Source organism: Carya illinoinensis, chromosome 1 (assembly GCF_018687715.1).
Source record: "Carya illinoinensis cultivar Pawnee chromosome 1, C.illinoinensisPawnee_v1, whole genome shotgun sequence".
Classification (NCBI taxonomy): Eukaryota; Viridiplantae; Streptophyta; class Magnoliopsida; order Fagales; family Juglandaceae; genus Carya; species Carya illinoinensis.
In genome coordinates, this window is record NC_056752.1 from 53,214,484 (window position 1) to 53,241,546 (window position 27,063).

Genomic DNA, 27,063 nt, shown 5'->3' on the forward strand with positions numbered 1-27,063 from the left:
AAAATTTGATACAATCAATTACATCAGTAAAATATATAAAGAATATATAAAAATAATTATACATAAAATTACTCTATCACGTAACGGCGTCATTATTAAAAATATATATCTTAGTATTATTCTTTATTTTTATTTTTTAATAATAACTTACGTAGCCGCTACATGGCAAGGCAGCAACAGAGGAGGCAAATGCAGTGAACACATAACATTTTCATAAATATATATATATATATTTTTTTTAATTTTCTGGGCAGGAGAAAGTGGTGTCATTTTTATTTTTTATTTTTTAAAGTAAGTTGTCAAATTTGGGAGTTTTTCTTCCGCCAGAAAGCATCCTCCGCTGGTTAACGGCCGTGTGTGGATAAAGTGATAGGGCAGAGGAAAGAACGAGTGGCTTTACCTTCTCCACTCTGTCAATTCTCTCTCTCTCTCTCTGAATAAACAAGACCCTAAACCTATACTGAAACCATGTGCCCAGCCGCGCTTAGCCATGGCCAACACACTCTCCATCTCACTCTCTAGCTCTCTCAGACTCCACCTCTTGGTACCCAGTACAGGCAGACTCAGAACCATGGCCATGGCCACCCCCGCTACCGCCACCAAGGTTGTCCCGGCCGTGATTGTTGGTGGCGGACGCGTAGGTAGGGCCTTCCAGGACATGGGCAACGGTCAGGATTTTCTAGTCAAGAGGGGCGAGTCCGTGCCGCTCGATTTCGAAGGCCCCATCTTGGTCTGCACCAGGAACGATGATCTTGATGCCGTTCTTCAGGCCACTCCTCCCTCCAGATGGAACGGTACCTCCACCTTTATCATTAGCAATCACTTTTCATCGTTATTTCATTAATGTTATTCTTGTTTTGGAGTGAGACTGTTGAAACTCTGAGGTTGCATTTTGATTTATATTGGTTCTATTGGTAAAAATCTCATTCACGATAATTGATTGCACAAACTCGATATTCAGAAATAGTGAGATAATGCCGATTCCGAGTCCCACATTTCAGAATCAAACCGTATTGATGCTTGCCGTAGTTTCGCATGAGCTTGTGTTAGATGGAAAGTGCCATTTACGATACTAGTGCGGCTACTCATTTTATATTGGGACATCTTTTCTATCCCCACGATATATACATCCTATATATATTTTCTATGAGTGAAAATTTAACAGATCTTACAAACTAGCCAAGAAAAGTTACAAATTCTCAATCGAACAAAGAATTTTAACAAATGCCTAAAATCTGAAATTGCTCAAAGGCTTTAGCAGGACTACCCCAGCTAATACTTTTCTTGATATTCATTTTATCATATATTCAATAGTTCAGAGCTGGGTCTCCTAACATTTGCAGTACTCATTTATCCCAATTTTACTGGTTAATATCAAACTTTCCAATCTTCTTTTTGGTACATTAACAAGAATGCTTGGTTTTCTTGGTTGATTTTATCTGGAATTTTGGGCTTAATGTCCTTTTGGGCTATGACTTTGAATTATGTATTTCTATTATTTAATGGATCTTGACAATCTAGCAGATTTGATATTTGTCCAGAATGGAATGCTGGAGCCATGGCTTCAAAGTAAAGGTCTGAGTGATGCGGACCAAGTATTAGCATATTTTGCCGTATCAAAGCTTGGAGAAGCCCCTGTTGATGGGAAGACTGATACCAATCCTGAAGGGCTGACAGCAGCATATGGGAAGTGGGCATCGGCCGTAGCTGCAAGATTACATGCTGGAGGCCTCTCTTGCAAGGTGAAGGAAGGATTTCGCAATAACTTTTGAGATTGTGTTGAATGTTTTGTAATTATGTTCAGGGTTTTCTCCAGGCGATTCATAGTTAGAAGATTTTGACAATGACTTGAATATTTCAATGTTGAGAAATTTATTGAATACAAGGTTGAATGTGAGCTAGGTTCTCAACAGGGAAGCATTTCAAAAGCAGATGTTAGAAAAGCTGATATGGATATCGGCATTCATGCTTGTGGGAGCTCGTCATCCTGGGGCAACTGTAGGTGCTGTGGAGAAGGAATACCGCTCAGAAGTAAGTTGCTTTTGTCAATATTTTTTCTTTTTTTGCAGTACATTATTATTGCCATCTCTAGCTGACAATATGAGAGGCTAAGGCCTCCTTTGGTTATATAGTTCATATGAGATGAGATGTTGTGTTGAAAGTTGAATAAAATATTATTATAATATAATTTTTTAATGTTAATTTCTTTTTGGAATTTGAAAATGTTGAATTGTTTATTATATTTTGTATAAGAATTTGAAAAAATTGTAATGATTATATGAGATGATATGAGATTTTGGGAGTTATGGAGGCAACTTGAAGCTCATATTGGTTTTAATTTGAGAACCAGAATTGAGTTTAGACCTTGACCATGATTTATGCATGCTTTCAGGTGTCTAGTCTTATTGCAGAACTTGCTACTGCAGCAGCGGCCGAAAAAGACTTGGTATTTGAAGAAGCCATGGAAGATAGACTATGTGCGTACTCCCGAGCAGTTTCCCACTTTCCTACAGCAGTTAAAGAGGTAAAAGATCCAATCCTCATATTGACTTTTTATTCATATATACACGATTTCATGAACTTAAACTTGTTTAACTGTCAAGTTTCCTCATTCTTGCAGTTTAAATGGAGGAATGGTTGGTTCTACTCACTCTCGGAGAAGGCAATATCAGAAGGAAAACCTGATCCATGTCCACTGCATACATCATGGCTCAAAGAATTGAAAATTGTCTAGAAAACGCAACTCTCACGATGTGGCTTAAGAATCTGTTGTAGTGCCAACTTCATAAAGCACAATTTACTTAAATGAGCCTCCAACAGTAGTGGAAGGATTGCTATATCATGCTTACAGACACAGTGATGTGTTCCCTTGTAATGGTTGGTACGTTTTGTGGTACTTCTAATAAACGGGGTGTTACTGCTACCACGGGAAGTACTCAATTTATGAAAAGCCTAAAACAATTAAGAAAAAAATCAGACTTTTCCCGGACAAACTGTCATATATTTTTCATTTTGCTCTAAACCATAAAGAACATCAAATCATACCCTAAATTATTTATACTTCAAAAATTGCATCCTCTGTTAATGTATGAGCATTATGGATGGAACAACAAAGAAACTGGTTGTGGTACAATCTTAATGTTTATATATAAACGGGGCAAATTCAAAATTGAAACTTACTGGTAAGAAATAAATTAAAAATTTTGGAATTTAGATGATTTTTTTTTTAAATGATAGTTTGTGACTGCAAAATATAATATCCTTAAATTTATTTATTTTTGATAGGGTATAATATCCTTAAATTTAACTGTCGAAATTACTGCTTCTAACCAGGACTTTTACTTTCCCTAGCGTAACAGCTTTAGTCATGGCATGACAGAAAACATAGTGAAGGGAGTTGTTCTATTCGGCTTGTATCCATAGATCTAACCCCTCCCTCTATTTTACATGCAGACCAGGTTTTTGCACTAGAGCTGAGGGCTGTGCTCAAAGGTCCCGCAACACTTAGAAGATCAATTATATTTGCAAACAAGAATACCAATATGTTATGAATTTGCTGCGGGTCGCACATAAGTTACAAGTTAAAACATTAAATCAAGAAACTAAAACTTGCACAAGAAGCCACTGCAAATCTCCATTCCTCTATGGTGAAATGGAAATAATGAAAAAGTTTACTAGTTCTTTGATAAAAAATCATTTGTTTACACAAATAAATACACCAAACAAAATCAGAGTATTCTTAAGTCTGAAATATACAAGGCTACAGCTGAAAAAAATTATGACCAACCAAGTTGACCGCACACTGCACCACTAAAGTAAGCTGTGACACCCTTTACATTGCGTTGCACATAATTTTCTTCAATCTGCACATGAAATTGATTCCACCATGTAAAGAATCTCATTACCATTGGACTGGAAAATTTAAGAGGTGGACATGCCAATCTTGATACCATCAGAAGACACGGGAATACATTTTTTTTAACTGACATTCTACGATCTTATTAAAGTCTGGTAGGTTAACAAGCCCATACCTCAACTTCTAGGGGAGGAGAAGACAGCCAAGAAAGCTCTTCCACTTGCTGCAAATCCACATTCCGTGGTAAGAACATAATGATGTTAGGTGTTATTGCCTGAGCAACCTGAAATATGGTGAACCTGTACATAGCATTAGCTTGCTAATCAATCTAATAGAATTCATATCACATATCGTACAAGGTAACAAGAGAACACGAAGAAAACAACAAAGAAATCATGTTTTATGAGTTTGTGAGCTAAAAAGTTGCAGCAATTATAATTATATTTGATGACGTGGATTGCAAGATTATTATACATGCAAGAATGTAGTTCCCCCCCCCCCCCCTCTTCTCTCTTTCTGGTCATGTAATGTAGTCAGCAGCCAAAAGGTGAAACCAGACTTTTGCTTCACCGTCTAAAACACATTGCTGCTGTAGAATTGTACATTGATCAAATAAAATGTAATGTTACCATTCCTACGCAAATCAAGTCTTTATTGTGTGCAAACACCATTATTTACAAGTTTTCATAAATCCATGCCCGAGTACTTGAAACACAAACCTCAGGCTCAACATTGATCAGAGGCAGCTCTGCGAATATGATAAAAAACTTGTCTACATTTGCATTTTTTTTTTATCAGTTCTACATTTTTATTCGTATTCTTATAATTACTATATTTCAGACAAGTAACATGTACGCACTTATATATCAGCATCCTACTCTGCGCATAAATTCATGAAATGTTCCTTCTTGCCCTTGTGCAGAAGATTAAAAGCATCCATTACATACCCATCTCTTGGCTCGAGAGAATCAAGCGTAAATTTTTCAATACTTTTGTACGATGGACCTCCCCATGGCGGAGCAAGAAACACCATGTCCCCCTAACAAAATTAAAACATCAAAAAAAATTTTAAGACAAACAATAACAAAGGAAGTACAACTTCCATTCCAAGATAAAATGCTACACATGCATCAACTAAAAAAACATGCAGTTTCAACATTAAACATTAATCAAAGTAAAATTATGACATCATGCTATACAGATATTGGTCAATTCTTTAATATATACTTCTCTTTCTGACTATGAAGAGTGATAACTTATACAACTTATTTTTCCCAATCTTCCCTTTTGCTTTCCGTATTAACTCTCTTCCTCACTGTTTCTCTAATTATCCTATCAAATCCTAATTTTTGCAGTCAAAATCTTCATTTCTCTTTTCGGTATGCATTCCCAATTGTGACTCTCATTATATATTCTAACCCAAGTTTTTAATATGGTATATTTTGGGAAAAAAAAATAATAGTGACTCCTGTTTCAATTTTCATCCTCTCTTCCCCATTCCTATAAATTCACTTCATAATCATGCAAGCAATTAAATTTGGAAAGAAACTATACAGCAGCCAAAATCCAAAAATAAAAAATAAAAATACAGAACAGAAGAAATCCATAGTTGCCATATGTAAGTTTGCATTGTAATTTGTAAAAATGATTAAATGATTAAATCCATCAGGAAATTCTTGCCTTTGTGTGCAGTTGTAACCAACTAAAACATCAAAGAGTAATGCTAGAAACACCACAAGTTTTTCTATATAGGTTTTACAAGCTGGTGAGTCATCAATCAGGGGTTAAAATTAAAATGCAAGTCAGAGCCATATTTATTATACTGTTGATCGGCAACCAATCACATGATCTGCCAACTCAGTTTGTATGACCATTGTACTAAAATTGTAGTGGGTTTTAGCATTTTCCAATATGGAAAATGTCAGCAGGCAATAGGTCACAACAATTTTTTTTAAGTAAGAAACATTTTAGTAAAACAAGATAGGGCAAAACATTTCGGGTAGTATGTCAAAAACCCATAGAATTTTCAATGTATAAAAACAATCTGTGACTCCAGTCAGCAGTTGTGGGCATGGTTGCATTCTCAATTTGCTTATTACTTCAGAATTTCCACCATTTGGAATGGTATGAAAACTTTACCTTCAGTGATGGAGCAAGTTGGAAGAAGTCTCCAACAATGAAATCGATATAATCTTCCACACCGTATATTTTTGCATTATTAATGGCAAATTCAATTTTTTGAGGATCGATGTCAATAGCAACAACTGAATAACACCTAACCGGGGGGGGGGGGGGGGGGGGGGGGGGAAGAAGAAGAAGAAGAATTATTAGGCTCTCTACTTCAAGATATAGCAATTTCTTTGTTGTATTTATTTGAGGAAAATAAGAACAATATATAATGAGTTCGCAATTCAAATTCAAAGAGAATTTGGGCAAAGGCTCTTGTATTGAATGGAGATAATCTTCATGATTTGCTTTTAGCCTATTATAGTTCCTAGCTTGTATTTAGGTGTTTTCTCCTACTTCCTGTATACATGGGCTATGTCTATTTACTTGTAAATAAAATTTTCTTATTACTTATAAAAAATTTGACAGTCACTCAAAGTGTTAAAAATATATATTAATATTTGCAAAGTATGTTCAAGCCTTGCAAAATGAAACCTTTGAAAGGAAATGTAATTCTTTTTAAAAGATGTCTAATTCTCCGAGTGTTTGGTGGGAACTAGGTACTCATAAATCTATCTAAAATTCAGAATGACTCATAAACTGATGTTTAGGCTTTATGTTTTGAACAGTACCCAAGTTGTGGAAATTACATTCTAGCAAACTGGATAGCGTTGCCACCAACGCCTGCAAAGCAATCGATCACAATTCCATTCCCACTCCTCTGAGCGTGTCGAATCGCAATCTCTTCGGGTGTAACAGAATACCATCCCTCCTCGTCCATTTTGATACCCTCATCGTATCTCGAGAATAGATGGTACCTTTGAAACCAATATTTTTCAATAAGTGGACTGACCCGTTCTTCCCTGGATTTCCTTTTCTTATAAGTTTTAACTGAAAGAAAATTTAAAGAGAAAAATTAAAGAGTACAGTTGGTACATGTAACGAAGGTTCTGTTTGTTTCTTCGGAAAAAAGTTTCAAAGGAAATATATGCGTAAAAAAAGAGAATTGAAAAGGAACTGGGGAATAGAGAGGTAAAACGAGTCAAAAAGTGCTATATTAAGCTGCCGAAAAGGGAAAAAAAAAATGTAATCCCTGTAATCTAATCTAAATGATATTAGTTTGGTTTCGAATTATTTAGCATTAGTTTTGAAGTCAGATCCCGATTATGTTTCTTAACCGAGTCAAAACAAATCGAATTGCTTCTAATTTCCGTTCAATATTTTCTCGGCAACCAAATAAGGATAGAGGAATGCATGGAAAACACCGAAAGAGTAAAATGGTGGAGATTCTGTACCACAAACGTTTGCGAGCTTGCGCTTTTTAATGCGTCGACTGGTCCTCGGTGACTCAGAAATCATCATCTTCTTCTCCATCTACCGGTCTGAAATGGTGGCGCTGGATGATGCAAGCGGGAGCGCGGACTCCGGAGGAGTCTAGGACTTAGGGTTTGGGTTTGGGAATTCGCATATTGGGTTGCGTGGGGTTGGGCTGATCTAATGGCTAATATTTTGAGTCGAATTAATCTTCGCATCAGTCACTATTTGGCTTCAGCCTCAGCACACCTTACGTGGCCTTAAGGTGAATTTCCATTTTTCTCCCTCTGCGCATTCCCTTTCCCTCTCTTTGGTTTCACTTCATTCGAAATTCCAGTTCCCTCTCTTTGGTTTCACTTCATTTGAAATTCACCTATCCTCTCACCCACCCCCACCCCCGCGTTGCTCATCCTCTCCCCCAACCTCCCGTGTTGCCCATCCTCTCCCCCACTCCCACCCCCTGCATCGCCTATGGATGATGACCCGGTGACCTCCATGTCTTTTTCTCTGATCTCAGTTCAAATTAGTTAAAAGTGCAGCCAAAGTGTACAGACTCTAAAAAATGACTACATAGTATGAACTGTACAGTCAAGACTCAGCGCTATCGCTCTGTTTCTGGCCGTCTTTCTTGAGTCCATGTGTCCCCCGGTTTCCAAGCTGCAGTGTCTCTTTCGTCCTTTCGAAACCCAACTGGCTCCACCGTGTCTTGGCCATGGCCATTAAGCGCAACCCTAAGCGTCTCAAAGACTTTGCTCCTCGCTTCACCAAGGTCCCATTCTCGCCCTATTGTCATCTCTCCCCTTACGTAGACCGCACATGCTTGATTTGATTTTTGGTAATTAGTGTTTCCATACAAAAGACTTGTTTGGTTGTTTAGAAAATGGCATTAGAGAGAGGATAAGACATTATATACGATTGTTGTAGTTTTGATAAAAATGATAAGTAGGAGGCCAGGCTTGATGAAATTTGGAAAGAAAAAAGACCAGGTCCTTTATTCATTTTGACATTTTCTTCAATCAGTAATAAATACCAGACACTGTGTATGTTGCTCTTCTTCTTTAGTTGCCTGAGTTATTTTGAGGCAATATTTGACATGGTAACCTCAGCGCTTGTGCCGTTCTGGGCCCTATGTAATGTGTTTCTTGCTATAATATTAGTCCTAGTTGTATGGTCAAGTTAATTTTGAAGGGCATATGTTTCATTAAATATTCATTTTGACTTTTTCTTAAGTTTCATTTATTAATTATTAATTTATTAAAGCTAATTTAGATTCTACTTTCATTTCTATTATTTTCTGGTTTTCTTTCTGCAAGAAAGTTTTCACATTCCTCTTTTTGATTTTCTCAACTTTGTTAGTGCGATCTGATCATGTATTGCCCCTCTTGTTTTCCTTTATTTTTTATTTTGGTACCTTGTAATTTTATTGTTCCCCTTTCTTAGTTGATTATTGTAACAGGTTTCTTTGTTCATAGGTATGCAATTGTTTGTGATTTGAAAAGCAATTCAACGATTGAAATATATGCTAGATGAGTAAGTTATTGCTTTCAGCCAAAGTTGTGGATTCAACTGCAGCATAGTTAATCATTTATGGTTACTTATTCTTGAGAGTCAATATTGAATATCAAATCACAATGCCTATAGCGTTGTGTGTAAGTATTGTTGTGATTTTATTTTGTGGAAGAATTGGAATATGATCCAAGATAGGAAGAGAGCTTGGACCAATATTATTTTGCACATTATGCTTTATCATTTGAATTAAATGTTGGTACTGTGTGCAGGGAGAAGTGAGGAGATGTGAATTTTTCGTTTGGGCGGAATACTTCACTTGCTAGAGGAAAACATTCGTATAAGAGAGAATAAATTATGGAAGATGTGGGATGACATATTGCTACGTGAGAATGAAGTTAGTAAAAAGGAAGATAAAGTACAAGAGAGAGAGAACTCTTAAGAAGAAAAAGAAAAAATTAGTGTTTATACTGGATTGCCATATTTGTAATAATTTTGGCTTGATTCGGATAATTTTTTTTTTTTATATATAAGTAATGATTCGGATAAATTGTATATAAATAGCACGTTGTATGAAATACATCTTTTTCTTATGGATCAACTGTAATGGTATGTTTTGTATTGCACTGAGAAAACAATCATCTTGTATATATAACAAAATCAAAGTTATGCATTCTCTTGTTAAGATTCAATATATCCACAAGTCAATCATATGGTATAACATAATCTGGACTTGCCTTTTGACAAAACACATCAACTGTTTATTTTTAAAAAGTAATTGAAAATGTATAACAAAATGAAATTATGGAAATATGTAACAACTTATTGAGGCTTAAAGTCAACTCAATATGATTTTAGCACTTTGGAAAGCTTGTAACAACAACTCTAGAGGCATTTTCCTGTGATGCAACTCTGGAGCCGTTGTCTGTAACACAGATTGCTAGCATAGTAACTTTTCCTAAAAACTCTTAGATTTCACTTATAATTAGTACACTGTTCACATGATAATGACTATCTCATTAGCCATCAATTTCATTTACAAAAAAATCTTCACTCCAATTTAAAGAACGTCCTACGATGGCCTAGTGAAAGTAATATTGACAAACTATAGTAATACAAGATATACAATCAGCTTCACTGCAACACCCTTAGAAACTGTCCACTTGTCTTTGCTTTCAATCTTGCCAAAATCCGATCCTGGGTTGAAACCAAATCTGAAAAATGGCAAGAGTAAATATACTAATAGCCATAAATGAGGAAAATTTGGCTGAAGATAAACAAGCAAAAAGAGCTTGGACTTAGAAGAATACCATCATAACCTCATCAGAAAAGGAACACAAACACTGTAATGATGAAATTTTAATAGTAAAAAAACTTCAACAAGCTTCAAAGTTCAAAAAGAGCACAACTCCAAGTGGGAACCAAAAGTGCAAACTTTAGCAAGTATACAAAACTGGGAATGTCCTCCTCAAGGTAAATATTCACTGTAATATGATGTTGCAGTCAGAGATGATGGGAGTGCATGCGCAACACATGTAAGCAAAGGTAAGAACTTACATATATTTACATGTAAGCAAAGCCTGAGATAGCAGATCACACCCAGCAAATGACAACATATATATTGCAGAAACTAGGAATTAATTACCCATGATGATCATTGTTTCATCCCAACCAAAATATATTTGCATGCACCCAAAAACAACATAATGCATTTTACCAAGGGTGATGCTACACCCCTAGAGGATTGAGTATAAAAACCAAAAATAAGCTTTTACCAGACATAAACAGTTTCGAAGGGAATAGAACAACCAACTGCCTTCATCCATTCTCGAACAATCTGTTTTATTTAATATTTGGGCTAGCAAAAGTAAAGTAACCATAGATGCTTCACAAGTATCCATTATATGTCATCATCATGTATTGCAAATAAGAATTGACCTGAAAGAACCTGACAGTTTTGAATCCCAGTTCGAACAAATATCCATTCATCAAAAGTATCAACTATTTTTACAAGATCATCATTTGAAACCTTTAGGGCAGGTGCTGCTGAACCGCAACCAACTAATTTGCAGCCTTTACTGACCAACCAGTTAATATTTATTTCCAAAGTATGGGATCAGGATAACAACTAGTATAGCTAATATTGCCATTTCTAATTGAAAATTCTCTTTCCATTGAAGCATTCAGATATCAAACTGAGGATGACTCTAACTTGGCTAGACCTTTTTTAATAATGTAGAACCTCATCGAGGCAGAGCCTTCAAATTTACCCCTAAAGAGTAAACCCCAGATGCACAAAGTATAATAAAACTATCTATAGCAGTCAAGGACAGGCACAAGTAAGCCACTAATCCCACATAAAACAAGATACATGATATAGGAAAGAAGGAGTTAATAATATTAAAAATCTTCACAGCATTAAAAGTTAATGGCACAAGACTCTTTGCCACAAAAAGAGAGTTCCATTCAAAAAATAAGGCATTTTCAGTTTTCACTTAACCAATACCATTTCTGAAAGATATATATGGTGTCATCACCTTCAAAAGGTTACTAGTACTGCTTCTTTATCAATATTATAAGAGTAAAGCAAGTTCAGCACAAATAACAGACAATAGGCACACACTCAGATATAGTAAATGACAAGGTGGCATATTGACAATAGGGAGATTATTGTATCATTAAAGCCAATACTTCAGTAATTCTTTAATAAATCAATAAAGGAGATCACTCATTTGCTGGATTCAACTTTAGAGCATCCATATGCCTACAAATCTTTTACGCAAATGTAAAAGTTTCAGCTTAGATATGCATTTCTACGACAGAAACACATGACATATGTATGTTTTCATATACACACATAATGGATTAAAGTCAACCAGAGCAAACAGATGCATTAGTCTTTGCTGAGCAAAGATTCCCGTTCTTCTGAATTCGTAGATTGATGAAAACATGAAAAGAATATAACCTTGAGATTATATTCCAAATAAAAACAAGGTCCAAGGAGATAATAATCGAATCATAAATCTAATATTTGATTTTTTTTTACTTGATTTAATATCCTACATTTTCACAACAGCCAAACCAAGCTTTAAATAAATAAACAACGTTTTCGAATCGAATCACTGTGAAGAAATAGAAATGCAAGGAAGGGCAAAACCAGAGAGAGGTGGAGGTCAAAGAACGAAGAATAACAAGCAACAAAACAACACCGCACAGATCGAGGCATTGAATGTTTGAATTTAAAACTGCATTTTCAGGCATGCACGAGAGATTAGCAGATCCGAGAGGAGCAGAGAGTGAATCAAAGAAAATGGCAAATCTCGTAAATAACTCACAGTTATATTCCAGTCTGTGAAAAGTACGGAGGCTTGCTCTCTCCGGTGCTAGGCCCCTTTGGCCTTATCAAGCTGCGAGTGTCTCTTTTTCTTTCTGTCTGTTACTCTGTGTCTTCGAGTACCTTTGTAGAAAAACTCTGGAGCTACGAAGACCAAATTCGGAGCAATTTCTCACTCCAAAGAAAACCCAGAAAATAATGAGAGGAGACTTTCATTTTGCTTTAACTCTTCCAAAATAGGGGGAAGGATTTGAACTGTGCAGTGGAAGGCTTGCGGGTGCTGGGCAACGAGAGGGACGACGACGCGGGTGCTAGGTGACGAGTGGTCCCCGTGAACTCCCCCTTGTTTGAAATGGACTGTGGGGAAAAAAGGCTAAGCGGCGATAGTCAGAGGCAGGCCGATGAGTCGCCGTTGTTGGGCAACGACAGGGACGGTGACGCTTGAGTGTGCTATGCGACGAAAGGGAGGGAGGGGGACGCGGGAGTACGATGGGTTCAATACATCGATGGTTTAAAATTCAAATGCTAATTTTAGCATAAAAGAGAGAAAAAAAAAAAAAAAAAAAAAGAGAAGACGCCACGTATGGTGTGTAAAGTGTGCACCTCTACAGTTGTGGATGCGTAGAATAACTCGTTTGGCCCTCTCGTGATTGAATTCCTTTCCCTTTTTCGGGTTGGAGTTTGCCCGAATAAATAAAAAGAAGAAGAAGCTGATTCAGGTAAAACCTCGTGGCCCTTTTCTTTATAGCTCCAACTCCACAAAACACAACTATCCTACCCAATCCAGTTTTATAGATTACTGTTATTCTAAAATCTCATTTCTATATCATATAATATTCATCGGGTACAATTTGAAAATTAAAAAATAAGATTTAATTTATAAAATTTAAATTTTAAAATTTATTTTACAAATCAAACTGTATCGATCAAATAAACCTTAATTATGTAAACTCCAAAACTGCCCACCATCTTCTCCCCCAACTTTCTATTTCGTATTTATTTTCAGTACTCAGTCTAGCTATCTCCTGGCCTGATCATGGCTTCCAACCAATCCAAGAGGCCTATAATCATATCAGAATCTATTGAAGAAGCAGCCTCCTGGTACTGTGCCTTTTTTCTGGTCGCCCTTATATTGCTATGCTATTTTAGGGAAACCAGTACCCTTATATACGATCAGGACATGAAGAGCACCCAGCTCTCGGAAAAGCCGTGTGACGAAATTTACGTGGTCGGAGAAGGTGAAACACTCCACACGATCAGTGATAAGTGCGGCGACCCCTTTATAGTTGAGCAGAACCCTCATATTCACGACCCGGATGATGTTTTCCCTGGGCTTGTTATTAGAATTACTCCTCCTCCTTCAGAACCTAGCTAGGAAGTATTAATTTCCAATAAGTTTTTCTGATCTTTTTCCTTCTTTTTCTCTTTGTTTTTGTTTTTGATTCCCATCGGTGTTTCCAATCAAAAGTGTCATCTTCAAACTTAATAAATAAATTAATATGAAGCTTTTCAGTTCCTCATGTTTTCAAACACACATACACGCATCATGTATATGATCAGTACGCATCCAGTTTACTACTTTCTTGTATTGTAATTAATAGAGTCGATAGATGATAATCATATTAATTAGATCATTCTTAGATATTTATTTTCTTTTTTATAAAATATAATAAATAATTTAATTTTTAAAATTTTTAAAAAAATAATATTTTATTTAATTTTTAAATTCCATCTCAAGTTACCTAAACCTCACCTGAGGATATGTCATTCGGTACGATTCCAAGTGATCTATAATTAAGCATGCTTTTTCCCCCTTAGCGGGATTGGTAGAAAGTCTGTCCACTTCCAATTCTCAATCCCAGTATATATAATTATTAAGTCAAAGGTTATATCATGACGATCACCCTTATTCTTTTCCAGCCATTTTATAAGGCCCTAATAATCTATCAGCCTCCCTTGAATATCTCTTTTTGTAATTCTAATTTTTTCGTAGGGTATATATATGGAGAATAATGGAGATTACTCTAGCTAGGTTTTGGAATTCTGACCTGTTACTAGTGGAGCTAGCTAGGTGAATGTGACGCACTGACGCATATTCCATATGCACTAAATTATATTCTTAATTCGACGTAGATGCACACTTTCCACCTTATTTATTTAGCCAGCATGATTTAACTTAAAAGATAAATTATTTTTTTAATAAATTAAATTATGTCACGTAACAATGCCAACTTACAAGATTTGATGAAAATACTCTTTCATCAATCTGTTTATATTTCAAGCTACATTATATGTATGTCAATATTCTTCTTTGATATTATTTTTACCAAAAATTAAGCATAGTTTATATTGTACCAACTCATGATCAATAATGTGGAAGAAAAATGTTACTCATCTTTGTTTTATGATGTTCTATTAAATGATTAGAGACTATTTATTTTGTTTACTTGTAGGCCTATCATTTAATACTATATCAATAGATCAAAGAATGATGATAAAAAGATTTATCTAATAAAAAATATACATAGAAAGTTATTCTATTCTCAAGTTAGTGTATACAACACACATAGTAAAGTCTCTATATGACATAATTTAATTTGAAAGATAAATTTTAAAATTTGAATCTTATAAATTAAAATTTTCTATTTAAGTGACGTGGATAATAGGTTCTACACATTAATTTGAGAATAAAATAACTTATACATTTATAAGTATTAGCTAATTAATAATTAGCTTATCTTTATACTAATTCTGCAAAATAATTGAATTAACTAAAGGCACACCTTGGAACTTCTAAGAAGTCTCTTCAAATAAAATAATTACTTGGATTTATCTACTATCGTGTGAATCATGCCATGGGAAAAACCAAGATATAATTATACAAGAAGTGCCCTTGTGAGTGTGTTCGTATGTTCATTACAATTCTTCTACCTAATAATTAAGCCGACTGCTGGATCGACTAATTTATCATTTGACTTATCTAAAGATAAAGATAAACATCCATTAATTACACCTCTCGTTATCTTTTCATAGGGTATTCACCTCACCAGTCAGCTATCCTACCAATTGTTTTGTTGTCTATAATTTGGCTTCCATGTCCATTGACATCATTTCATCTTGTTATTGAGTTATCTAAGAATAATTTCTTGCAGACGTACGAAGGACATGTGCAGTCTATGAAGATTCCATAGTTGGCGCTACTATTGACTTCATGTTTTGCACACATTTGAAATGGGCTATCAGGATTTTCAATCTTGAGGCTGTGAACACAAAGAAAACACCGCCAAACGAGGGTCATAATGGTGGTCAGGGAGTCTTCGATACTAAAGTCAATATCATATTAGAGTTTTTGTGCGAGTAAATAGAGAGTTTTTAGTACTAGGAGATTACCTTTTATACTTGATTTATGGGGTCAGCTGTCCATACCCTATGTTAGGGGGATGTGTCCCTTCGATAGTTTTTTTTAATCAGGTTCCTTTAATGCGAAGTGGCTTTGGGGGTAGCGTAATTAATGTGAGGTGGCTCCTTGTCCTGTTCATCATATGGGTGCATTCTGTCAATTTCTCCATTCCCAATCTGTTAGAGGTTTAAGGGCCTTCTGCAAATTGTGCCCACCTGTCTGCTCAGGGTTACATGAGACTAGGCTCCATCGGGGGATGCCGAGATGGCGTGTTCCTTCCTTCTTCGTGTTATGGGGGGTTTCTCGCATGTTTGAATTCGCAGGCCAACCTCTGCTCTAAGGCTGGGGTCCTCCGATGAATTGATGCGTTGCTTGGCTGACTTGGGCCTCCCTCGTACTTGGGCCTGTACTTTGGGCCTCTGGCCTGAGGGGAAAATCCCTTTACACTGTCATCATTCTATGAAGTGATATTAAATAATTTGAAATTATTGATTATATTTTACTTGTAAGCTTATAATTTAACGACGCATCAAGAGATATTCAGAGGATGTTTATAAAAAGGATTATAAATAAATTTATCCAATATAGAATATATATACATAATTATTCTATTTTAAAGTTAGTGTGTAGAGCACACCTAATATATGATAAAATTTGATTAATAAGAAAAATTTTAAAACTTAAATCTTATAAATCAAATTTTACTATTTAAGTAATTAGTCTATTTTTATACTAATTTTGTAAGGAATTGAAGTAACTAAAGTCGCACCTTGAAACTTCTAAGAAGTCTCTTCAAATAAAATAATTACTTGGATTTATCTACTCTCAAGTGAATCGTGCCATGGGAAAAACCAAGATATAATTATACAAGAAGTGCCCTTCTGAATGTGTTCGTCTGTTCATTACAATTCTTCTACCTAATAATTAAGCCGATCACTTGATCGATTAATTTGTCATTTGACTCATCTAAAGATAAAAGAGATATATTATATATATATATATACACACACACGCATGACACAACCCCTCCACCGGCAGGAGTGACCCTAGCTAATTCATGCAATGCTGGGCTAGCCCGGTCTTAGTGCTGAGAACATAAAATCAACATCCAGACCTATCACAACATGATTCTTTGTCGCGAATTGTCTGTAGCTAACTCATGCAACTCGATCGATCTCAATTAGTTTCAAATTGATGCAATGATTACAACAGAACCAAATTTGTAGGCACGTTCATGAATAGATACAGTCACTAGGCCGCATAATTATATTATTAGAAAATAACAATGAGTAAAAAAAATAAAGAAGAAGAAGAAGACAACGATAGAAGACGTGGCGAAAACCCCGCACACCGCCCCTCCCCCCCCCCCCCCCCCGGGCGGCGCCGGCCCCAAAAGATATGATGAATGAGGCACTCTTAGCCACAAAGTAAATGATTGGAAACCCTTGATCCGATGGCCATGATTGCAGATGTGATCTTCGGAATTATATTTTCGTACTTTTCGTTTTTCAACGTTTGTCGGCGTATCAATTAAGTAACGATACCATGCAGATGAGCATAACAAAATTAAATCGCACAAGACAAAGGAGGAAAAAACAAGATGATCGAACATGATGGTCATCCAAAGGTAACAGTTTGCGATCACTCATTGGTCCACTTTTATCCACAATTTATTATGTATATGCGAACAAAAAGGCACATTTTCTCTTTCCCCCTTTTTTTTATTTTTTTATTTTTATGGTCTAGAGTTCTTTGCAAAGTAAATGCATTGATGTTTCACATTAATCTTACGGGGTTTGTTTCTCATAATGCGCAATGACTAACGTAAGGATGGTATTTTCTAAAATTAAAAAAAAAAAAAAAATTTAATATTCTTTTAATATATATATATAATGATAGACTTATTATTTCCTATCACTCATTTATTATTTTATAATGTATTTGAAATATTTATTATTACTTTTTAAGTCTCAATCATTAAAAAAATATAATTTTATTAGTAATTACTTTTTTAATTAATAAATAAAAAAATAATATAAAAAATAATAAATGAGTAATAAGAAATAATAAGTTTATTATTATTTTATATATACTGTACACTTCCTTGTTTAATGAGATGGATTTTGAGCAATGGGCCCTCCCTTAGGAATGGACAAGGACCCGTCTAAATCATGCTTAAAGCTTTCATGTTAGGCATAGACAAAGTCCACATCGAGCGACAAGCCTTGCTAATTAGATATAGATATGAAAGATCACGAATCTCAAACTTGATTAGATGCATTTAACTCCTACCAGTTACCACTATAACTATATATATATATATGTTTCTTTATGCTATTTTCATTTTTCAACCTCACCGGTCAGAAAGCTGTCTAGAAATATCGAAATCACTTACCTTATAGCTGATAAGCTGCTGCGTTTTTTCCCATTCATACTTGATTCGTTTTTATTTCTCCACTTTTATTACAACGATGTGCTTTCGCTTCTAATTAGTCAAGATTTGGTCGTTTTAGCACCAATAATCTGCGATATATATATGGACCTAAAAATCACAAATATGAGTATTTTTAATTTTTAGACTGCACACAGTACTTCGGATCATATCATATCTTGATGATTTTACTTGGCCAATAATAATAGTAGCTTTAAGACCACACTTCAACATTTTGGAGATATCATGATGTCGACATCATGACTAATGACCCCCACACCACACGTGCCCTTAAATCTGTCGACCTTAAATTATGACCCCTGTATCAATGGTAAATTAATTTAAAGGTCCAGAAAAAAGAGAGACCGGGCGAGCATATTCATTTTGATTTGAGAATATTCCCAGTGTGACCATTTAAAGCGAATGTATACAGCAGGCAATACAAAATTTTTGTGCCGCTAAATTGACGGATCGGACGTGTCTCGCGTGTCGTCCCTAGTAAATTAAGGAAGCATGTTGTACGTGGGACCCTAACGTACGTACGAAATATGTTGTAGTATAATATACCACATATATATAAATAATATTGACAAGTAGGCAAGTATCAAGTATTCCTTTTATAAAATTTTCATAAAAAAGTAAAAAAAATATGAAACTTATTTAAAAAAAATTAATTTCTTATTGATAAAATTTTTTTTTTTTTTAAAAAACAATGTTATATATAATTATAAAATATATAAATATCGTATAATTATTTTAAAAAAAATAAAATTTACTTCCTGAGTGTACCTAATTGCTCTTGTGGCATTGTAGGTTCACACGTGGGCCTTGTAGCTTCGTTTAATATTGATCCGACTCTCTGAGTGAGGCAAACGAAGCTCAGCTAGATGCTCGAGTTGTACGGTTTTCTGAGGGTGGCAAGTAAAGTACAGTCTCATATGTGAAGTGTGAACCAAAACTACTCATGCTGTGAAGCTTGTCGTTTCAGCTCTTTGGCAGCTTCTCTGTGTATCTCACTGATATTTTTTTTTTTTTTTTTCTTTTACAGTAGAGTTAGCAGACCCATAGATATTATATATTCTAGGCTAATCTCGGTATCCATTGTAGGGTGAAGTTGGAGTTTCTCATCACCAGGAACTCAGACCGTGAGTCCGGGGGTATCGATCTCTGCATCATGCTCATGTAGCTTTGCTAGCTTCTTGCGCGCGCACACTACGTACGGTACATATAATTCTTGCATACTGAAATTGAATTAATTAGCATGATATGTAAATATATGCTATATATCTCACAAGATTAACTTACTAATTAAATATATATGTAGCTAGCTAGCTAGCTCTCGTAAACAAGGTCAAGTAAGTAGTTTAATAAACATATAATTCATGAAAGATATGTTTATTATTTTTATGGTTTTAATTTCTAGCTGCATTTGGGTTTCTGATCCTTTTTTTCTTTTTCTTTTTTTACGTGGGCGATTTTTCAGTTTGTTTCCTGGCCTGCTAATTAGCAGCAGCATTGTTAGTGTTTTGAATTTGGATTGTCGTTTTGATAGTTGCTTTCCATATCAGTTATCCTATATTTCTTATCTCCTTGAATCATAGCGCGCAGGAGGAAAAAAAAACACTTAAAACGGTGGATGTTTTAAATACGCAGGTTTTAACTTGAGGGAACTAATATCGAGAATTTACTTCAGATGATGACAGACTATGAATGAAAGGAAGTTGAAGGAGGAAAAGATGGACAATACTAAAAAAAAAAAAAAAAGTCATTTAATTTGATTACCATTTTCATTGGAATTAATTTTATATATTTTCTTTCTTTTCGGTTTTCGATTGTGCTTAATTGCTATCAAGGGATTGATAGTACTAAAGCTAGCTAGCTGCATGCATGACTTTTCTATTTCTTCTTCTGGAAAGAAAGCGCGCAAGTCCATCAATACTGCCTATCCTCTAGTGATAGAGGGCAGGCTGCAAATATAAGCTTATTGTGGCAACCCCAATTTATGTGTATCAATGTGTAGGCGTGGAGGTTTTGTGTGTGTGTGTGTGTTTTTTTTAAAAAAAAAAAATTAAGTCCTGTATTTTCATTGCAGTTATAAATCATGAAAATATAAATGGCAAGCTCTTCGTTTTCTTTGCTTTATAACCAGACGAACGAATTATTAGGATTGAAGTGGAAAGGAAGTTGTCTGCATGGTTTCCATTTCTTAGCTTGATTTGATCTGTCGGGCTTCTAGCCTTCAGAAACTTGTCGAGAAAATGGGGTGCTCGCACTACTTATAATAAACGCTTATAATTAGTCTCTTACTTGCCATTTGATGATGATTTATTACAGTACATCAGTCCTTTTTCCTAGCTAAGATATGGTGGCCTTTGGAAAGAAGCTGAGAGAATCACAAATTGAAGAATGGCAAGGGTATGCTCCTACTTCTCCCGACTTTCAGCCAAGGTTTAAGGTCCAAATACTATTTGCTAAGAAATGGGTTTTATTGCCCCTGCCATGTATTGAGCAATGAGATCATTTCAGTAAGCAACGTATACATTCCTGCGCGGTAGTCCATAGCCTAGCTGAATACATTTGAAAAAAAGAAGTGGTGTTTTACAAGTAGGTTTTTTTATTTTTTTATTTTTAAAGTCATATCTCTGTGTTATGTTGACATATTTCACGCGGATTTTGAGATATAATGCCAAAGGAAACTTGGAGAGGAAATGTTTATTTAGGAAACCCCAGTGCTTCAGAAATGGTTAAAGCCAATACAGTAAAGGAAGTGTGAACCTATTTTTACGTCCACAGCGAGATTTTCCCGTTTCTTTTTAAAATTATGTTAATGAGTAATCGTTATGCAAAATATGAAATTTCTTGTTTGTTTGTTTTTTTTTTTCCCACTCCCTCTTTCCGGTGCTATTTTTTTTATTCTATCGTGTGCTTTGTTTTGATTCTTTTCAGATGCTACATCAATTACAAATTAATGAAGAAGAAAGTTAATCGATACAGACAACAGATTGAGGTCGGAACACAAAATGGTGATAATTTTCTGATGGACTTCTCAAGATTGCTCGACTGTGAGGTAATTTTTGCTATAATAAATGATTCTACCCTTTGCATGACTAGTCCAGAGGAAGCTCAAAAACCCATGATTAGTTGCAGGGTGGTCACACTTGGAAGTTACATAGGACATCATTTGAGACTATTTTTTCATTGCTTCCATGCCAGTCCATCTGCATTCCTGCATTTTGTCCATTTGTCTTGCTCCTACTCAGTTTTACTATCCTTAACGCCGAGATTTTCAGTGTCTCATTGTTCTTTAGGCGAGCATGCTGAACTCAATTTTTTATAACCATTCTCCCAATTATGAATATAGAGAAAAAGGGCGTATTTTTGCTTTATCATTTGCCTTTTAAGTGATCCTTCTGGCATGGATAATCCATGTAGATTCATTAATAATGCAAATGTTATGGTCATGCAGTCAAACTTGATTGCAAATATTTATTTCATCTTTGATTAATCTTGAATCACAGATCGAAAGGATTGTCCTTTTCCTGCTAGAACAACAAGGGCAACTTGCTACCAGGTTATCCGATCTTAGACAACAGCACCATGCTCTTTTACAGCAGCCAGATGGATCAAAAATATCTGAATTACAGGAAGCATATAGAGCAGTTGGATGTGATCTTTTAAGGCTTCTCTCTTTTGTTGAGATCAATGCCATTGGTTTGCGTAAGATATTGAAAAAGTTCGATAAGCGGTTTGGTTATAAGTTCACCGACTACTATGTCAAAACTCGTGCAAATCATCCTTACTCCCAGCTGCGACAAGTTTTCAAGCACGTGGTAATTGACCAATTTAGAACAAATATAAATCTTATGCATGAGGTCTCTTAATTTCTTATAATTCCCTTGATTTTCCCCCTATTTTCATATTTCACTCCTACTTTCAGCTTTGAGATCTGTTCATATATGATAATAACTTCACAAGGCATAGGTTAGCTCTATTGTCTCTAAACGTGAATGGAAGGCATTACCAGCTAGTAACTGAACTGCAGGGGTTTGGTGCCGTCGTTGGAGCCATATGTCGCAATCTCGCAGATCTTCAAGACCTTCAACACCATCAGGGGAACTACATATCGATATATGATCACCCTGCTTTATCCCACCCGGTTTTCTCTTATCTCCATTCAAGATTATATGCGATGTTACCATGATTTACTTTCTGAACGGTTTATGAAGTTTTCATCAAAGTTAGTACCTCTGAACTGGGTATTAACTACTGAAAAAATAACTCAAGTTGTTGGTGTCATGATGTCTACAAAACTATAAAATTAGATTATGCAACATATTTATTAATGAAACAATTAAATTTAAAAGTTCTTAACTGAATAAAATTAGATTATGCAACATATTTATTAATGATACAATTAAATTTAAAAGTTCTTAACTGAATTGAAAATATTGAAGTATTTGTATTGGAAACTTCAGTAGAATTGCTCTGTATCAAACTTCAGGTAGTTATTGCACATAACTGTTTCACAACGAAGCATTGTTTATGGGTTCACTTAAGTATTTTGACATATTCTAAAATCTTCCAGCTGCATATGATAATAGTTGTCTTTTTTACTGGTTTTGCAGGATCCTGTCATCGATTCTATTAGGTCAGCTGTAGAGAAATTATCAAACTCTACAAATTACCTTCACTTTTTGGGAAGACATGCCTTTATCATGGAGGACGACTTGCCAACTCCATCTCAAGATGATAGTGCTGACCAGAGATATCATTTTATGTCACTTCTCCTGAACTTGGTAAACACATTTCTATATATGGTCAACACATACATTATAGTTCCGACAGCAGACAGCTACTCCTTGAGCCTTGGAGCTGCAGCAACAGTCTGTGGAGTTGTGATAGGTTCTATGGCTGTTGCTCAGGTGTTTTCTTCAGTTTATTTTAGTGCATGGTCAAATAGATCGTACTTCAGGCCCCTTGTATTTAGTAGTGTTGTCCTTCTTGTGGGAAACACCTTATATGCTCTGGCTTTTGATCTGAATTCAATATCTGTTCTTCTGATTGGTCGGCTCTTCTGTGGGTAAGTGATCTTTTTAGTCCTCTTTACTTGAGAAAAAACATTCAACTAGTAAATTTTCTGATTATTGCGCATGCTATACTCAATGGTTAATTAATTTACATTTATAATTGGTTCAGAGGTATTCTTAACTGTTTTATGTGCATGATTGAAAAATGGAAACTTGAATTTTGACAGGATTGTATATCCAATTGGCCTTGCATTTGTACGTATAGCTAATCCTCTGTTCAAGTTGCCCGTGATATATAAGCAATCATTTTTGGAAAGAATACATTGTTTTGAAAACAAGATGAATAAGGGCACCTTTGGGCTCCACAGGAGTTTAAATTTCTGTATGTACATCTTGTTTATTATTATATCTTTCATTAAAAAAAATTTGTTTATTATTATGATGATTATGTTTGTGACTCTGCCTAGAGATACTACTTCATTCTCGTTTTTTTAAAAAACATTCACTTCGGTTTCACTTCATCAACTGATGAGGTCATGCTATCAAAATGTCAGGTTAGGTTCTGCAAGGGCTGTTAACAGGCGTTATATCAGTGATTGTGTACCCCTCAAATTGAGAATGCAGGCGTCTGCAGGTTTTGTAAGTGCGAGTGCGCTTGGAATGGCATGTGGTCCAGCTCTTGCTTGTTTACTCCAGAAGAATTTTAAGATTTCAAAGCTTACTTTCAATGAGAATACATTGCCCGGTTGGCTTATGACTCTTGCGTGGCTTGTCTACTTATTGTGGTTATGGATTTCTTTTAGAGAGCCTTCTCTTGAGACTAAAGAAACTGCTGTGCCGCAGGAAGCTAACGCTGGTATGTGAACAGGATTGCTCCTTTGGGTTAATTATATTACCATCCGTTTCCCTTTCTTCATTGTAATAACTAGTGAATCTTTTTGCTTTTATCATACCATGTCTCTTCACTTTAGAAAACAATCTGCAGCAGAAAACTGTAATTGTATATCAAATTGCTAAACCTTTCTGTTCCATCTACTCTACACTTCAAAATCAGACCTTCGGCATTACCTGGAGCATGAGCTATATCCATCAAGTGAATAGATGACACTTCCTCATGCTCAGTAAATGCTGATTCGGGAACCTATATCTATGTGCTGAGTATTCTTGAGGCAGTGCCCTATATCATCTCTCTCAGTTAATGTCAATATTATACGGTGTCTAGATACCCTCAAACTAGATCACCATGGCAGGCTTGGGCCAAGCAGCCTGACAATAAATAACGGCTATAAGAAGTAGCTTTCTATGCATCACCACTTGCTTGGATTTTTGTTGATAATAATATTTATGTAATTTTTTAAATTTGTGAACTTGCCTGATTTCTAATTATGCACTGTTTTTCTGGCCTAGGACCATTGGCAAAAGTTGCTGTAAATAGTGATTTCACTCAACCATTGCTAGTGAAATCAGAAGCTAAGCAACAAGATGATGGCGAAGACCAAGAATGTGATGATATTGAAGAAGATTCTGGGGAATTTCAAAAGCCTGTCACGTCAATTGTGATGGCATATAGACTACTTACACCATCAGTAAAGGTTTAGAGTCAATAGGAGCTACATTTACATTCGACATTATTTATATGCATTTTAGGCATTCAATTTATAATCCCTGTTGAAACCTATTTAGAGGAAATTACACCTTTTGTCCATAACTATCACATGTTGTCCACTTTGCACCCCAAAGTATTAATTTGCTCCTAAAACAACTTGTATTTCAAATTGCATACATGACTAAGATCTGGCTGTTTAGATGATCTAAAAATTGGTTCAATGGCACAATCTATGTTTAGATCTTAACTGGGCAAAAAGTGTAATTCCTCCATCTATTTATCATTTTTCATTCTGTAGTTTTGCAAATCTCTACATAGTAAATGTCATTGAATTTCTTACCATGATCTCTTACTTTCCAGGTTCAACTATTTGTGTATTTTATGCTCAAATATGCCATGGAGATTTTACTTGCTGAATCAAGTGTCATCACTGGATATTATTTTATTTGGCAAAGCAGCAGTGTGGCAGTCTTTCTTGCATGTCTCGGGCTAACAGTGCTTCCAGTAAACATTATTGTTGGAAACTATATCGGCAACATGTTTGAAGAAAGGTAGAAGAATTTAAGCACACAATTGCAACCCCTCTCCCCTCTCAATTAAAGGAAGAATTTAGGCTATTGCTCCTCCACAATATGTACAAAACTTCTAAGGTGATTTACCATCAAAATGGGTTCGATTTCACCTTTTCTTGGTAGTTATTATAAATACAAGTAGATAAGAGCAGAAGTTCAACATCCTGATGTTTCTGCACAAGTACGCCACTTGCCTTCAACAAGTTGTCTGAATGCTTCAAAATTTAGTAATATGGGTGCTGAATACATGAATATTACTTAAGGTTGCCATCGATCCTACATTTTTTTTGGGCCTCATGAGCAACATTGATGATGGTCTAAATTTTCAGCCAACCCCAAGTAGTGGCATCTTCTCATTCATGTGGTGATAAGTTCTAGTCATCTGATTATGAAGTTCTAGTCTTTTTTTTTTCCCTTCCCCCTTATTTGTTTTTCTTTTTCTGGTTTACCTGATTGCAGGCAAGTCCTACTGGCATCTGAAATTATGGTGTGTTTTGGTATACTTCTAAGCTTCCAAGTATTCATCCCTTACTCTGTCCCTCAATATGTTGGCTCAGCTCTAATCACATTTGTATCCGCTGAAGTCCTTGAAGGTAACTATGGCTCATTCTGTTCATAGGAAACACTGGATAGTTGTGCAAGAATTATTTGCTTGTATAATTTGTTTACTTCTTTCATTATTAGTTCAAATTACCCTCATTTGATTGTGATGGCCTGAACCCAGGCTAAGCTGGCAAAAATTACTTTTGGACTTAAAAAAATTGGCATGAAGCTCCCCAAAACTTTGCCTGAACTCGTTTACCAATTTATAATTGGAGTTCTCTGATCAGAAAGAAAATCTGTGGGTTGGATTAGGTCTTAGTTCTCTGTCACAAGGCTGAAATGAATATCTAAATCTAAGCAGACCTATTCCTTTTTTTTTCTTTTTCTTTTTTTACATTGCAATTGGCATATTGATTGAATTTTAAGGTGGATCTTTTCCTTGCTTTGCACAAAATTTTGGATCCCATTTGCTTGAGCCATCAAATCTTCATTGGAAAATAACTGTTTAGTGTTATATATACTGCATCTGTTGTTGGAGGACCCTTTGCTTCCAGAACATGATTTTGTATCTCATTTGCTTGGGCAATCCAGGTGTGAACTTATCACTCCTATCTCGCGTCATGTCATCAAGGCTTTCCCGTGGCACATACAATGGTGGACTGCTTTCCACGGAAGCCGGGACCCTGGCTCGAGTAATTGCAGATGGTACAATAACACTGTCTGGTTATTTGGGTGAGAGTAGACTCTTGAATATCACCTTAGCTCCTGCACTCCTCATCTGTATTTCATCCATCATTGCTACCTGCTTCACCTACAACTCTCTCTACTGATGCCCTTGTTCACTCTTAACTTGAACAACTGTTGTATAGCATGGTTGTATATGCACACCAATCAACGGTAGCCAATGCTCTACATTGCTAGTATTCAGCAGATATATAAATATATATATATATATATATCTAAATGCTGTTGAGGATGGGATCTTTCAATCTGTGCCCCTTTATTTGCTTTTCTACTCACAGACGAATGCAGAAACTGTTATGCTCCTTTCTATATATATACTGGATCAAACTAACTATAAATTGCATGATGCATTTTAACATTTAAGGAAAATTCCTCAGCTTGGTTATGCGAGTAAAGATAATCCAAACAACCCGACCTTGGCTTGCTTCATCCACCAACAAGTATATGGAAGAGATGCTTCATTTTCCAACTACACTGGTGGCGATGCAACGGCTATGCCATAATCTTCTGCTTCTAATTTTCGAGATGATACGACTTTGCTTTCACTAATACTAAAAGAGAAAG

General features: G+C 35.5%; 3 protein-coding genes and 2 long non-coding RNA genes across 11 annotated transcripts; 3 read left to right on the forward strand and 2 right to left on the reverse strand.

Annotated features, from left to right (window-relative positions):
- Positions 1 to 337: 337 nt before the first annotated feature.
- Positions 338 to 2,923, forward strand: LOC122285991. Of its 2 annotated transcripts, none has more exons than XM_043095391.1 (5): positions 338 to 794; positions 1,542 to 1,742; positions 1,903 to 2,031; positions 2,393 to 2,524; positions 2,621 to 2,923. In XM_043095391.1, the coding sequence occupies exons 1-5, from the start codon at positions 747 to 749 to the stop codon at positions 2,732 to 2,734; spliced, it is 624 nt and encodes a 207-aa protein (XP_042951325.1). In that variant the 5' UTR covers positions 338 to 746; the 3' UTR covers positions 2,735 to 2,923. The 2 variants fall into 2 exon arrangements, with proteins under 2 accessions (XP_042951325.1, XP_042951324.1); XM_043095390.1 differs by having other exon boundaries at positions 340 to 794; positions 1,525 to 1,742.
- A 702-nt stretch (positions 2,924 to 3,625) lies between these two features.
- LOC122286017 (trimethylguanosine synthase-like) lies at positions 3,626 to 7,546 on the reverse strand. Of its 2 annotated transcripts, none has more exons than XM_043095392.1 (6): positions 7,318 to 7,546; positions 6,673 to 6,913; positions 5,996 to 6,131; positions 4,804 to 4,895; positions 4,032 to 4,155; positions 3,626 to 3,863 (listed from the first exon to the last, which is right to left on the reverse strand). In XM_043095392.1, the coding sequence occupies exons 1-6, from the start codon at positions 7,394 to 7,396 to the stop codon at positions 3,777 to 3,779; spliced, it is 759 nt and encodes a 252-aa protein (XP_042951326.1). In that variant the 5' UTR covers positions 7,397 to 7,546; the 3' UTR covers positions 3,626 to 3,776. The 2 variants fall into 2 exon arrangements, with proteins under 2 accessions (XP_042951326.1, XP_042951327.1); XM_043095393.1 differs by having other exon boundaries at positions 6,673 to 6,840; positions 7,318 to 7,533.
- Positions 7,547 to 7,633: 87 nt separating this feature from the next.
- On the forward strand, positions 7,634 to 9,515 carry LOC122286086. The gene is made up of 3 exons (XR_006233429.1): positions 7,634 to 8,105; positions 8,809 to 8,866; positions 9,115 to 9,515. It is a non-coding gene; the product is annotated as an uncharacterized LOC122286086 (long non-coding RNA).
- A 264-nt stretch (positions 9,516 to 9,779) lies between these two features.
- On the reverse strand, positions 9,780 to 13,736 carry LOC122286097. The gene is made up of 2 exons (XR_006233440.1): positions 12,178 to 13,736; positions 9,780 to 10,056 (listed from the first exon to the last, which is right to left on the reverse strand). It is a non-coding gene; the product is annotated as an uncharacterized LOC122286097 (long non-coding RNA).
- Positions 13,737 to 18,873: 5,137 nt separating this feature from the next.
- On the forward strand, positions 18,874 to 26,744 carry LOC122285782 (SPX domain-containing membrane protein At4g22990-like). Of its 5 annotated transcripts, none has more exons than XM_043095377.1 (12): positions 18,876 to 19,015; positions 19,115 to 19,228; positions 20,342 to 20,422; positions 20,954 to 21,074; positions 21,526 to 21,837; positions 22,050 to 22,163; positions 22,633 to 23,087; positions 23,589 to 23,890; positions 24,442 to 24,626; positions 25,001 to 25,191; positions 25,672 to 25,805; positions 26,347 to 26,744. In XM_043095377.1, the coding sequence occupies exons 3-12, from the start codon at positions 20,370 to 20,372 to the stop codon at positions 26,583 to 26,585; spliced, it is 2,106 nt and encodes a 701-aa protein (XP_042951311.1). In that variant the 5' UTR covers positions 18,876 to 19,015; positions 19,115 to 19,228; positions 20,342 to 20,369; the 3' UTR covers positions 26,586 to 26,744. The 5 variants fall into 5 exon arrangements, 4 of the variants coding, with proteins under 4 accessions (XP_042951311.1, XP_042951310.1, XP_042951313.1 ...); XM_043095376.1 differs by having other exon boundaries at positions 19,115 to 19,223; XR_006233177.1 differs by lacking the exon at positions 26,347 to 26,744 and having other exon boundaries at positions 18,874 to 19,015; positions 19,115 to 19,223; positions 25,001 to 25,290; positions 25,672 to 25,807.
- The last annotated feature ends 319 nt before the right edge of the window (positions 26,745 to 27,063 follow it).

What these genes read in the sequence shown, in the direction of transcription:
- LOC122285991 (XM_043095390.1), top strand. Translation starts at nt 491, where the DNA reads ATGGCCAACACACTCTCCATCTCACTCTCTAGCTCTCTCAGACTCCAC. An exon ending in TCCTCCCTCCAGATGGAACG is followed by an intron (nt 795 to 1,524) that starts GTACCTCCACCT and finishes ACAATCTAGCAG; the next exon opens with ATTTGATATTTGTCCAGAAT. An exon ending in TTCCTACAGCAGTTAAAGAG is followed by an intron (nt 2,525 to 2,620) that starts GTAAAAGATCCA and finishes TCATTCTTGCAG; the next exon opens with TTTAAATGGAGGAATGGTTG.
- LOC122286017 (XM_043095392.1), bottom strand. Translation starts at nt 7,396, where the DNA reads ATGGAGAAGAAGATGATGATTTCTGAGTCACCGAGGACCAGTCGACGC. An exon ending in CAAGCTCGCAAACGTTTGTG is followed by an intron (nt 6,914 to 7,317) that starts GTACAGAATCTC and finishes ATTTTCTTTCAG; the next exon opens with TTAAAACTTATAAGAAAAGG. An exon ending in CTCCTCCCCTAGAAGTTGAG is followed by an intron (nt 3,864 to 4,031) that starts GTATGGGCTTGT and finishes TTTCATGTGCAG; the next exon opens with ATTGAAGAAAATTATGTGCA.
- LOC122285782 (XM_043095377.1), top strand. Translation starts at nt 20,370, where the DNA reads ATGGTGGCCTTTGGAAAGAAGCTGAGAGAATCACAAATTGAAGAATGG. An exon ending in GACAAGTTTTCAAGCACGTG is followed by an intron (nt 21,838 to 22,049) that starts GTAATTGACCAA and finishes ACTGAACTGCAG; the next exon opens with GGGTTTGGTGCCGTCGTTGG. An exon ending in GGCAACATGTTTGAAGAAAG is followed by an intron (nt 25,192 to 25,671) that starts GTAGAAGAATTT and finishes ACCTGATTGCAG; the next exon opens with GCAAGTCCTACTGGCATCTG.